Source organism: Papaver somniferum, chromosome 8, assembly GCF_003573695.1.
Source record: "Papaver somniferum cultivar HN1 chromosome 8, ASM357369v1, whole genome shotgun sequence".
Taxonomy (NCBI): Eukaryota; Viridiplantae; Streptophyta; class Magnoliopsida; order Ranunculales; family Papaveraceae; genus Papaver; species Papaver somniferum.
This window is the reverse complement of record NC_039365.1, coordinates 109,413,482-109,426,690: the sequence shown is the minus strand read 5'-3', so window position 1 is coordinate 109,426,690 and position 13,209 is coordinate 109,413,482. Positions and strand designations below refer to the sequence as shown.

The 13,209-nt window shown below is 37.2% G+C and overlaps 1 protein-coding gene across 1 annotated transcript; it reads left to right on the top strand.

Moving 5' to 3' along the window:
* The first annotated feature begins 4,153 nt into the window (after positions 1–4,153).
* Positions 4,154–11,614, top strand: LOC113302556 (protein ARABIDILLO 1-like). Its single transcript, XM_026551485.1, has 12 exons — positions 4,154–6,082; positions 6,171–6,329; positions 6,407–6,487; positions 6,585–6,716; positions 7,109–7,236; positions 7,614–7,701; positions 8,566–8,660; positions 9,194–9,257; positions 9,899–10,074; positions 10,216–10,440; positions 10,763–10,847; positions 11,000–11,614. The coding sequence occupies exons 1-12, from the start codon at positions 4,730–4,732 to the stop codon at positions 11,180–11,182; spliced, it is 2,769 nt and encodes a 922-aa protein (XP_026407270.1). The 5' UTR covers positions 4,154–4,729; the 3' UTR covers positions 11,183–11,614.
* Positions 11,615–13,209: the final 1,595 nt, after the last annotated feature.

Here is a 13,209-nt window from a genome sequence, read left to right as displayed (position 1 = left end):
ATTTTGTGAGGTAGAATCGATTAACACCTTTATAACCTTTTGAAGAGAGTAATCTATCCTAATTGTTGAGGTTTACTTGATATCTTCTTTATCCTTGAAGAACCCCCATAAGCAAACATATTTTTGTTACCTTGACTGAATATATTTATGAAAGATAGTCTTCACTGTGGCTATTTTTTAGAGGCAAAATAGTTAAAAATATTCACTGCTACTGAAGAGACTCCTAGGCCTGTAAAGAAAGTCAGTCAGGGGAATCAAGTGTGTAGGTCTTGCGAGATCAAAGGTGTTAGAGCACCGCTCGATCGAACTCGCAAGCGTTGTTATCTCAAGCTTGTTTGTCAAGTTTAGTTGTCAAAACTATAAGTATTGATTTCTAGTCTACTTATAGCTATGTCTCGGATTAGGATAAAATGTGTAGTTGAGCTTTAGACTTCACGACGTTCATCGATTGAAGACGAAGAACTACTAATGGGAGCTTGGAGAAACTTCATCAACAAAATGTATGTGGAGACTTGAGCTCATCTATCACTCAGAAGTCTATTCTATTCTATCTCCTATTAAGACTAAGTCGTATAGCTATATAAACTTTACATTATACACATTTGATATTTCGAGTTGAGTTTAACTCGCTTATATCTTTCTCGAAATATGTGTTGGAAAGCTTTTTGCTTTAACTACGTTCATCACTATTCTTGACGAAAGTCAAAAGATGATCATGTGAAAATCGCCTTGTAACATCTTACATGATTTGTGTGAGACAATCATTTGATGTAGACTCAGAATGATTCGTATTGATCATTCGATCACTTGAAAATTGCTTATAAGCTAATAGTTTGCGTGAGACAGCTATTGTCGTCTTCTAGGAACGTTTCAATGATTGAAATGAGAGTTTAAAACAATTAATCATTGTCTGGATATATCACATTATGCATAACCGGAAGCAAACTGTTGTAAGAATAATTCAGGTCCGAAACCAAGTTTGCATACCCGTATACGAACGGTTTTAACTGTCACAGTCCGGGAACTAAGTTTGCGTACCCGTTTGTGAACTGTTGGAAAAGATCAAGTCCGGAACTTAAGTTTACGTGCCCATTTGAAAACTTATGTGATTAAGTTCTAAAAATCGGTTAAGTATGATTTCATACTCATGAGCAAATACATTTATATATTAAGGAATGCAACCTTTGCAAACCGTGGATAAAATATTCATGAACTGATTCTTTTGAATCAATCGGATTTTGCTTCAATTGTGTCTTGTATACTTCTATGAGAATATAAACAATTGAGCAACTCCATGAGTAAAACAATTAGATTCATTTTGATCTAGAAGTGTTAAGATGAACATGGTTAAGACAAAAGTGTTCATATGACTAATTTCGGTTAACTATTGTTGAGCCAACTCAATATACACGTTTAGGTAGGGTTACCCATATCTAAATGAAGGTATCTTTCACTTGTGTGTAGAAAGCTAAGACCATCTAACGGCGGAGAGATATTTCCTTGGTTTTGTGTAAACTTATCTTGAATCTTAAATCAGGTTTTCATCCAACGGTGAATATTGATTGCTTTGTCACAAAGTTATCAAACCCTGATTTGAAGACTATATAAGGGAGAACTCTAGTAACTGAAAACCTAATCCCCACACCCCCTGTGTGATACTAGTTGCGACTAGAATCGATTCTCCTTTAACCTAGGTTTTTCCTAAAACCATTATAGGTTAACGACTTGAAGACTTCATTGGGATTCTGAAGACAGACCCAACTATTTCTCTGTAGTTGCGCGTTCTGCTCTTACTTGTTCTATCATATTGAGTACTATCTTCTCTAGGATTTGCTCGAGATTTATCTCCGATAGGTAAGATATAAAAAGTAATCACAAAGGTCTTCGTCCGATTCTTTGTGATTCCACAATAACTTGTTCTACTACCATATAGTTAAGTTATTGTGAGGTGATTGATGTTTATAGGTTATTCTTCATGAATATAAGACCAGATTATCAATTGGTTCCTATTCACCTAAAAGACGGAACAAAACTTCATAGGTATTTATGTGGGAGACAGATTTATCTATCAGAATAGATTTTTTTGTGGGAGACAGATTTGTTTATCAAGTTTTCGACTTTGGGTCATAGCAACTCTTAGTTGTGGGTGAGATCATCTAAGGGAATCAAGTGCGTAGAGTCCTGCTGGGATTCAGAGACGTAAGGAACGCGACTATATCTTAATCAGTGTGAGATTGGTTAGGGCTCAACTACATTCCATTCCGAAGTTAACTTGTAGTAGGCTAGAGTCTGTAGCGGCTCAATACAACGTGGTATTCAAATCTGGATTAGGTCCCGGGGTTTTTCTGCATTTGCGTTTCCTCGTTAACAAAACTTCTGGCGTCTGTGTTATTTCTTTTCCGCATTATATTTGTTTGTATAATTGAAATATCACAGGTTGTGCATAGTTCAATCAATTGGTAAATCCAACCTTTGGTTGTTGATTGAAATTGATTGACACTTGAATATTGGTCTTTGGTACCGTTCAAGTTTTTTCTCATAACTATCAGGCTCACGGATTCTATCTGTTTGATCTGCTGATTACATTGAGAAACTGAGATATAACTCTTTGATATATTTTCCTTAATTGGGTCTGACTGTCTAGTTGATTCTCTTGAAATTATATTGGAGTTAGTCTATACAGATTGTCTAACGAAATACCGGGTGTGGTTGTTACATAAGGAGCACGACTGGAACTGAATTTCTTGGAGGGTCGATTCGGTCTCAACTACATTCCAGTCTGAAGCCTGATAGTAGGCTAGTGTGTGTAGCTACTTAATATGTCGCAGTGTTTAAACTGGATTAGGTCCCGAAATTTTCTACAAGATTATAGTTTCCTCGTTAATAAAAATTTATGGTATCTTGTGTTACTTGTTTTCCACATTATATTGTTTATCTTTATAATTTAAATATCAAAAGTAGTACGTTAATCAACATAGACAATTTTCAAGTTCAAACTGTATAGATCCTACAAAACTCGTTTTTGTGAAATTTAGGTCTTGAAATATTGATTACAAGACTTTTTCTTGATAGAATTCGGTTCGTGAACAACTCGGGTATACTAGGTTGTTCTTGGATATTGGTTTTTGAGATTGTCCAAGGAACTTCTTTTACAATCATGTATAAGAATCTTTTCTGTCGATATATACTTATTGATTGTAATAAGGAATTGTTGTTACATGTTCACAAACGAAAAAATTGGTGGTATATTAGGTACCCTCTCCTTTTAAATATGCTACAATTTTAATGTCGTCCCACACTACCTGGTATGTCACGATCACATTGTGCGTTACTCTAAACTCTACTATTTCTTACAAAATGTTTCGCTAAATTGGATAAAATTATTTGAATAATTGATCGCATTCATCGAATGTAAAGAGTCACTTAAAATTTGTGGTGTTATATCGTAAAAAACTAAAAAGAGAATGATATACTTTCCTAATGGTAAGGACCTAACCTACATCATGGGTCTGGTCATTTTGGCTTAGGGTGTTGTAAATACAACACATTTATATTAACACAAATAATAGCCTCTCCATCAACAATGTACTCTCATTATTCTACCAATTTGGGGAGGTTAAAGAGACGCCAAGCAGCATGGCAAGTTCCAACACATTCGTCTAATATACTTACTATTCCTATCTTATGCGTATCTTTTTGGTTTAGGTTAAGTAAATATAAATCCTCTTGTTCATTATGCTTGTTTACAATAGTGTTTTAAAATCACTCACATGTCTTCTACACATCCTACACGTCTATCTATTTCGTGTATATACGGTTTTTTAATGATTTTTACAACTCCACAACTATTCTTTTAGATATCTCGTGTGTTTATTCTGTAATCTACGTCTTAATGTAACTCGACGGATGCCCTGACAAGAAGAGGCCAAAATCAAAGTTCCCTGATGGTAAAAAATTAAACAATACAGGCTAACCAAGGCATGTGATCAAACTTGAGAGAATTTTTTTTTTTACAATGGCAATGGTCCAATGGACCTAGTGGCAGCAGCAATGGCAATGGCAATGGCCATGGTAATGGTGGTGATGGGATGAGTTGTAGGTTTGTGGTGGGCAATAGAAAAACCATCCCCCTAACCTTTTCTTTCTTGCATCTCTTCTCAATCTACTATACATATCCCTCACATCCCCCTTCTCTCCACCAAATTCCTGTGTGTTTACAGCTCTCTCTATTTCAAGCACCAAAGGGGCAAGAGAAAAGAGAGAGATATGAACAATAAGATCAATACAATGGTCTTAGGGTTTTTATTCCGCCTCTCAAATCAAACTCACACCTGAATTCTCTTTCTCTCTTTTCTCTTTTTATTACTACTGTTTTGTATACCTAGGCTAGGGTTTTATATATAGTCATCTAGATGATGAAGGTTGTGAGATTTCAGGTATGAGAACAACAAAATCAGGCTATTGTAGCTTATTATCATCTCATTGATTATCTGCCAGCCTCCGCAAAAGGTCTCATCTTTTAAGCAAGATTAGATAGCTTGAGTTGAATTATAATAATCTATGTGTTTCAGATTCTGTAATCTTTAGTTTATGTTCTGAAATTTCTTTATTTGTTGAGTCAATATTCAATTTTTCGGTGAGTGTTAGGTTTATTGAGGTTGTAGGGTTTGTAAGTTTTCTGAATTTTGCTGTTTCTTTATTACAAAAAAGAAAAAAGTAAGAAAAAAAGATGAATCGAAGGGTTAGGAGAAAAGTCCTTCAATTGAAGGATAAAGAGAAGTTAACTTGTGATTATTATGTTGAAATTTGTGATGGGAGTTCCAGTTCTGAGAGGAAAGGTGATGTTGATTGGATTTCTTTGCCTGATGATACTGTTATTCAGTTGTTTTCTTATTTGAATTATAGAGACCGAGCTAGTCTATCATCAACTTGTAAAACATGGAGAGTACTAGGTTCTTCTCCCTGTCTTTGGAGTTCTCTTGATCTCAGAGCACATAAGTGTGATTCTGCCATTGCAGTTACCCTTGCGTCTCGATGTTCTAATCTCCAGAAACTTAGATTTCGTGGTACTGAATCTGCAAATGCAATAATGAATTTACAAGCTAGGGGTTTAAGGGAAATCAGTGGTGATTTTTGTCGCGAAATTACTGATGCAACTCTATCTGTAATGGCTGCTCGACACGAGGCTCTTGAAAGCCTCCAACTTGGGCCGGAATTTTGTGAGAGGATTAGTAGTGATGCTATTAAACTGGTTGCTCTTTGTTGCCCTAAGTTGAAGAGGTTGAGGTTGTCGGGAATTCGGGATGTGGATGGAGAAGCTATCAATGCTTTGGCAAAACACTGTGGGCAGCTAGAAGAGATTGGATTTATGGACTGTATGAGTGTCGATGAGGTGGCACTTGGAAATGTGATGTCTGTTCGATTCCTTTCTGTTGCAGGGACTAGAAACACGAAATGGAGTTCTGCTTTGCATCTTTGGAATTTACTCCCCAACCTGATTTGTTTAGATGTTTCGAGAACTGATGTTACTTCTGCTGTTGTCGTGAGACTGATGTCGACAACACCAAGTTTGAAGGTGGTTTGTGCCCTAAACTGTCCGAATCTTGAGGAAGAAAGCAACCATACTGCGTACAATGTTAAGGGGAAGTTGTTGCTGGCCCTTTTTAGTGATATTTTCAAGGGAGTTGCTTCTTTATTCGCCGATACTACTGTGAAAGATAGGGATGTATTTTCAGAGTGGAGTAGTTCAAAGAGTGGGAATAAGAACTTGAATGATACCATGACATGGCTTGAATGTATTCTGTCACACACACTACTACGAATTGCCGAAACCAATCCACAGGGGTTGGATACTTTCTGGCTAAAACAAGGTGCTGCATTGTTGCTCAGTTTGATGCGGAGTTCGCAAGTTGATGTCCAAGAACGAGCGGCTACAGGACTTGCAACATTTGTTGTCATTGATGATGAAAATGCCACTGTTGACTGTGGAAGGGCAGAAGCAGTCATGCAGGATGGTGGAATACGCCTTCTGTTGGACCTAGCAAAATCTTGCCGTGAAGGTCTTCAGTCTGAAGCAGCCAAAGTAAATTTTACAAATCTATCAGAGTTCCTAGCCGATGTTTCCATGTAATCGTAGTATGTTTGACTAATTTGATTGTTGATATGTCTAGGCTATTGCAAACTTGTCGGTCAATGCAAAAGTTGCGAAGGCTGTAGCTGAAGAAGGAGGAATAAATATCCTTGCTGATTTGGCAAGGTCCATGAATAGATTGGTCGCAGAAGAAGCTGCTGGTGGACTTTGGAACCTCTCTGTGGGAGAAGAGCACAAGGTTGTGCGTGGTGGTTATCTTTTGACAGAAATTTTATAAAGCTCATAATTTCTAAAATTGGTAATACTTATTTTCAGGGCGCCATTGCTGAGGCAGGTGGAATAAAAGCTTTAGTGGATCTTATTTTCAAATGGCCCTTCGGTGGTGATGGAGTCCTTGTATGTGCTTTGCATGCATTTTCGTTGATATATTCTAGAGAAGTACTATAGGAATACAAGGTGAACTTTGAATTGGTGATTCAATTTCTGGTTACAGGAACGAGCTGCAGGTGCACTTGCAAACTTGGCGGCTGATGATAAATGTAGCATGGAGGTTGCGGTGGCAGGTGGCGTACATGCTTTAGTGATGCTTGCCCGAACGTGCAAGTTTGATGGAGTCCAAGAGCAGGTATTCTGATCTTTATTTGAATTTGGATTACCATGTTGCACAGTAAGCAACTGTATATCTCGAATAATAATCTGAATACAAGAGCAAAATATTTAGATTATTGTTGGACCCATTCACTCGAATAATAATCTGAATATAAGAGCAAAAGATTTAGAATGTTGTTGGACCAATCAACACTCATTCAACCCATCAACTCTTTACGACCATCCACCATCAGCACCAGTACCAGAACTTGCGGCACATTGCAAATAATTATCAGTACCACTGCCAATTTACTTTAGCACTATCACTACGGCTATCTGTCATGTGTTCATCACTTACCTTGCGAATAATAACTAGCTATCTGTTAATTGTTCAACTTACCTAGTACCCTGCTTCTTATTGTTGTCTAGGCTGCTCGTGCGTTGGCTAATCTGGCTGCCCATGGAGATAGCAACAGTAACAACGCTGCTGTTGGGCAAGAGGCAGGTGCGCTTGAAGCATTAGTGCAGCTTACACGTTCTAATCATGAAGGTGTCAGGTAATTTTATTTAACTTCTGCCATGTAGTATGTTCTACTGCCATGGTCAAATATGGTCTTGTTATGTGCCTTATCACCTGGTGTTGATAAAAACATCAGATCTTTTGTTTGTTTTCTCTATAGTTTGACTCAGTTACTGTGCAGACTTTGTTGTATAATATCTTTCATCTGTAATTCAATTGCATTAGGTTGTCCTATCTCATAATGTTTGTAATCATCTGATTGTAAAGTTCTTAATGAACTGGGGCCAGGTCGATATTTGCGTCGGGATTGATTCCTCTCAGAGTACTTTAGTTGTTCTAACTTCAAAACTTGCGTAGCTTCAGCTTCTCCACTCTAGAGTCTAATCTAGATTGATTTGTTTACCGCTTCAACAGGCAGGAAGCTGCTGGTGCTTTGTGGAACTTATCATTTGACGACAGGAATCGTGAAGCTATTGCTGCAGCAGGAGGTGTCGAGGCATTGGTATGTCTTGTCTCCCTATCCAGTCAATCCCTGTAGTCAAGTTTGTTTCTTCTGAGTTTTTTTTTCTTCCCTTAATTTGAACTCACCTTAAGACATTAAAATTCTTTATATCCCTTCATCTCAATTGGGCCCTCTTTGTCAATAAACCTGAGACTCAGTTGAACAGTCTTTAAGTGTTAACTAGCTACCCACATACGACCGAAAGATAATGGAATGTGTGGGTTAATACAAGCAAGTATATTACGAGACTAAGAAAAAATCCTGACTGTTTGCATGGCCTGGTTGTATGAGATACAACAGAAGACTTCCATACTACAATCATGGTGCTTCTGTTGCAGTATGATGTGTTATTCCACAGAGGGACTTGGTCTTAAGAATTGTGAGCGTTGACAATATCAAGTTTGAAAGCAGCCCAACTTGGAAATGGAAAATTATTAAATTAAGATTCGGGAAGCAGTGAAGCAGTGAGATTGGTGCAAAATCAGACACAAAGAAGATCCGGTTCTGACTATACCAAATGCTTCTCATGTCTTTCCTACAGTAGCTTTGTAGAGAGACAGCATACGTTCACTGACTTTAATTACATTGCATTGGAAGGTCCTAAGTCTTGCTTGAGAAAAGCAAAACACTAACTTAGTCAACAACCCCTTTGGAGCCCCAGTGTAACCTTTTTATCATTTATCCGTTAGTCGTTATTCCAAGAGCTTCATTGCTTAAGATGATAGTGATTACTGAAAATGCTGATAGTGTTTACTAAAGTTTGTGTTATCTGTCAAAAGTACGTGATTTCTGAGTCTTGACATCCCTTTTTCAGAAATGATTTAGATTTTTTATGTGAAGCTTTACCCTGAATTTGGTATTTAGGTCGCACTTGCACAAAATTGTTCGAATGCCTCCCAAGGTCTACAAGAAAGGGCAGCCGGTGCTTTGTGGGGATTGTCTGTATCGGAAACAAATAGGTATGTTGTGTATCATGTATAACATGTCCGGCACTCGGAAAATCTAAAATGCGACTGTTGTTAGCTTCACCTGCGCCTGAGTAATTCGATCTGCTCAGACTTATTACACCATGCATTCATCTGAACTAGATACATTAATGAAACTCAATATTGTTTGATTGTACATGTTTCAAATAAATGCATGAAACAGTGATGTAGTGTGCAACAAGAGGAAAGTATTGATTTGTTCGAGATATACTTGAAAGCATTACCGACTGGGCAAAGAATTTTCTGAGTCTGAGCCTTAATTTGGAAATGCTAATATTTGATATGCTTTGGAAGGCTAATATATGATACATAATGGTAGTGTTTGATCAAGTACTTCTGCTCCTGCTCCTATTTGCTGGTGGGAATCGTCTGTCGGTCAAATTTATTGCTCTCTCCACTATATAATCTGTTGTCATAGTCTATCACATGTATATTATTCATAGAAAGGGGTCTAATTCTTCTCTACTAGTGTTATTGATCTAATTTCTCTCTGACTCTGTACTTAGCATTGCCATTGGACGAGAAGGAGGCGTAGCACCTCTTATTGCATTGGCACGTTCAGAAGCTGAAGTAAGTATCTTACCACGTGCAGTCATATTCCTTTTAATGTCCTAGTTACCTGTAATGTTGTTATTGCTTTGTGCATACCTTCTCTATAAATGCTTGGTAACGAAATCTTATTAACTTGCCAAACCACTTCTTGATTTCGTCAATCTCGAGCTCCATTATTAAGTGATACACATTATGCACTGATTTTGTTACCAAATGTAGAAATTCAAACATAAATTAATCATTTTTAATGCAGCACATGATACACCTTAACTTTTGCTTCCATATTATTCTTTATTTATACCTCAACTTTATTCTATAGCAAACAAAATTTAAGCTGCTTCAATGTGGAGCATTAATGTTAAGTAACACGTTCTACACACCTAATTTCTAATGGAGATTTTAACTGTCATCTTTAAGGTGGCGCATCTGCCACGTTAATAGATAGAGAAGAAAATAAATGTAGTGTCAAATAATCCACCAAATTAAGCTGTTTTATTGTGGGGAACTGATTGAACTATCGAAGTGTGTAGATCATGGAATTGTATATTCGCTGTGCAACCTTGGTTTATTGGTCCCAGTAAATATTTTCCAACTCGAAAGGAGAAAAACATATCTAATGCTCTGTTTGTATCTAATGCTCGACAATTATTGCTGTACAGGATGTCCATGAGACAGCTGCAGGGGCACTTTGGAATCTTGCGTTTAATCCAGGTAATGCCCTTCGTATAGTGGAGGAAGGAGGAGTTCCGGCTCTTGTGCATCTTTGTTCTTCGTCAGTTTCAAAAATGGCACGATTCATGGCTGCACTGGCATTAGCGTACATGTTCGATGGGAGGTATGTTATTTTATATTATCTAGCTCAAGTTTTATTTTCTTGTGGCAAAATGTTTTGGAAGGTTATTTAGTATCTAAGTTGCTGGCTGCAAATTCATGAGATAAGAAGACTGATCTATTTTTAACTATCACATGTGGTCAGAATGGATGAAGTTGCTGCGTCAATAGGGTCTACGTCGGAAGGCATTTCAAAGAGCGTAAGCTTAGATGCTCCTAGAAGGATGGCCTTGAAGAATATACATGACTTCGTGGGTACCTTTTCTGATCAGCAATCCTTTAATGCGGCTGCTAACTCATCAGCTCCCCCGGCCTTGGCACAAGTGGCAGAAGCAGCACGCATACAGGAGGCTGGACATCTCAGATGCAGGTTTGTTTTTTAAGTCTTGTATATGCATCTGCGGAACTAAAAACTTGATTTTCTTTGCTGCCTATGTAGTTACTATATAACTTGACAGTTGGAATAATATATTTGCAAAAAGTTCTCTGAATAGAGTAATCTTTGTTATCTGGAGATGTCAGCTTTTCCCTACTTTTATCGCTCAAGGAATTAATCCTGTGAAAAAAATGTTCCTTCCCTATTAATGAGTCACTTCTAAACTGCTTTTTGAAAACTAAGTCAGAAACAGTTTGGTACGGTTTTCAGATTTCAAGTTGTTGATAGATTTTCATTATTACGTTTGTTCTTGTAGTGGAGCTGAGATTGGAAGATTTGTGGTGATGCTTCGGAACCCCTCTTCCATATTAAAGGCATGTGCTGCTTTCGCTCTTCTCCAGGTAAACAAGAATTTCTTACCTAGCGTTTTTGCAAATTAGTATGGGATCTAAGTTTCTTATATCAATATAGACTGAGAATCAAATTGCTTCTTCTGTTGCCATTTTATTTATTATCGATAGAATTGACCAACTATTGAACCCTGTAATTGCAGTTCACCATCCCCGGAGGCCGCCATGCAACACACCATGCGAGTCTCTTGCAGAAATCTGGAGCTGCACGGGTCATGCGTGCTGCTGCAGCAGCTGCAACTGCACCCCTCGAAGCCAAAATATTTGCAAAGATCGTACTTCGTAATCTTGAGCACCATAATGTAGAAGCTTCATCTTTAATCTAGACAGACCTCATGTGGATGAAGAAAGTGTTGGGGGATGACCTTACAGATCCACTGGAATATTGGATGATCACCGTATTCATGAAATAGGAATGCCTCAAAGGGGACATACTTGATAGGGTTTCACTGTAGCAGCAGCAGGTCTTCTTGGCACAACTGTTGGTTGAAAGTCTCAAAGTAGTGGGTGACTATAGCTTTCTTCATCTGCTTTCTTAGGTAAGGTTCTGTTTTTATTCATTTTATTGGTGTGGCGTGTTTTTTCTATCAATTTATTTTCCTTCTGAACTTGTAAAAGGGTACTGGAAGGGTGTCAGAGAGACACCGGTATCTAACATTTTTGAGTGTTTTTTCTTTTCTTTCTGTAAACATTTGATGGCATTGTGTTCCGTAATACCCTATATATTTTGGCTATCTGAGACTTAATTAGTTCTGTCAGATTAAAAAAAGAAACCGACGTCCTTGCTTAACAATAGATTCCTTTAACGTTTTGTCTCAAGTTTTGAAACTGATCCCCTGGCCAAGCACAAGGCCTAGCCATGACATTTATCAATAGGTACAGTTCTGCCTGGACGTTATTTTATTTTTATTCTTTTTTGAAGATTAACTGGATTGATAAAAAACTAGTGCGGAGGATTTTCCAAAGTGTTGGTTTCCCTTATCTCATTTGAGTGACTTGAGATATTGGCTTCTATCAACACATTGTTCTCCCTGATTACAGCATTAGAAAAAACAAAAGAGTTTGAAAACTGAAAATCAGATAACAGAAAAGAAATAAGAAAATCTGGCATTTGCAACCATTGTTGCTTGTGAATTTCTCTTTTCCTTGCTTCTTTTGCCAGGGTATCGGCTACTGCATTGTATCTTCTTTTCATGCAAGTGAGATCCAAATTTTTTTTACATGACCAAAAGATTTTCATGCTTCTTCTATAAGAGCCTTGTTTCTCCAAAAATGTTGCTTGTTTTACCGAGCATAGAGTATCAGTCGCTGACAATCACCTTCCACCCAAAAGTATTTTAGATTCATACTCTTAGCCCACTTTGCTGCTTCCAACAAATTCAGAACCTCTGCTTCTTATGCAGTTGATGCTTGGAAAGTCCCAACTTTGGCTTGACTAGCGATTCCTGTATTAGATCATACGATTAAGCCATAGGAATATTTATTGGTTGGTCCTACGCCCATATAGTTGTTTATAGTAGGGTCCAGTCGGAAGTTATAGTTATCTGGAGGTCCAAAGTTAATTAAAAGATTGAAATTACTTACCTACCCATAACATTAAGTGTTTGAAGAAATCAATCTTGTTAGGAGAAAGATTCAAGAAGAAGTAATAGAGAAAGATGGTAGTGCTTCAGTATCATCAGAAGAAGATGATTATGAAGAATCACCAACACCAAAAACCAAATCAGCGAGCAAAAAACAAAATAAAAGAAAACTGAAATCAAAAGAAAGGTATTGTAATACATATCTCCCATACTGGTGAAAAACATAGTTTATGCTTGAAAAAATCATGAAAAAGTAACACGTTGCTCGTTTTTTTTGTTTCTGAGACAATGATCCACAAGTACATATCTCTCATATCGGTGAAAAACATAGTTTATGCTTGAAAAAAAATCTTTAGAAAGTAACACGCTACTTGCTATTTTTGTTTTCGAGACCACTAATCCACCGGTACATACCTGCCATACTAGTGAAAAACATACTTTTTTTTTGAAAAAACTATAATGTTGCTTGTTATTTTCTGTCTATGTGACAATGATCCACCAGTACATATCTCCAATACTCAATTTTTAATCTTTCATTTATGACTATCTTTGGTTTAGGCACTATGAATTTGCGGTACATAACTCCCATACTGATGAATTAAGTAGTTTTATGCTTCGTGTATGATTCTCTTTGTATTAGGCACTATGAATTTGTAGTACATTATACCCATACTGATTAAATAAGTAATTTTATGTTTTCGTGTATGATTTTATGTGTGTTAGCCATTATGAATTTGCTTTTGACAGTATAAATTAGTTGTACTAAAAAA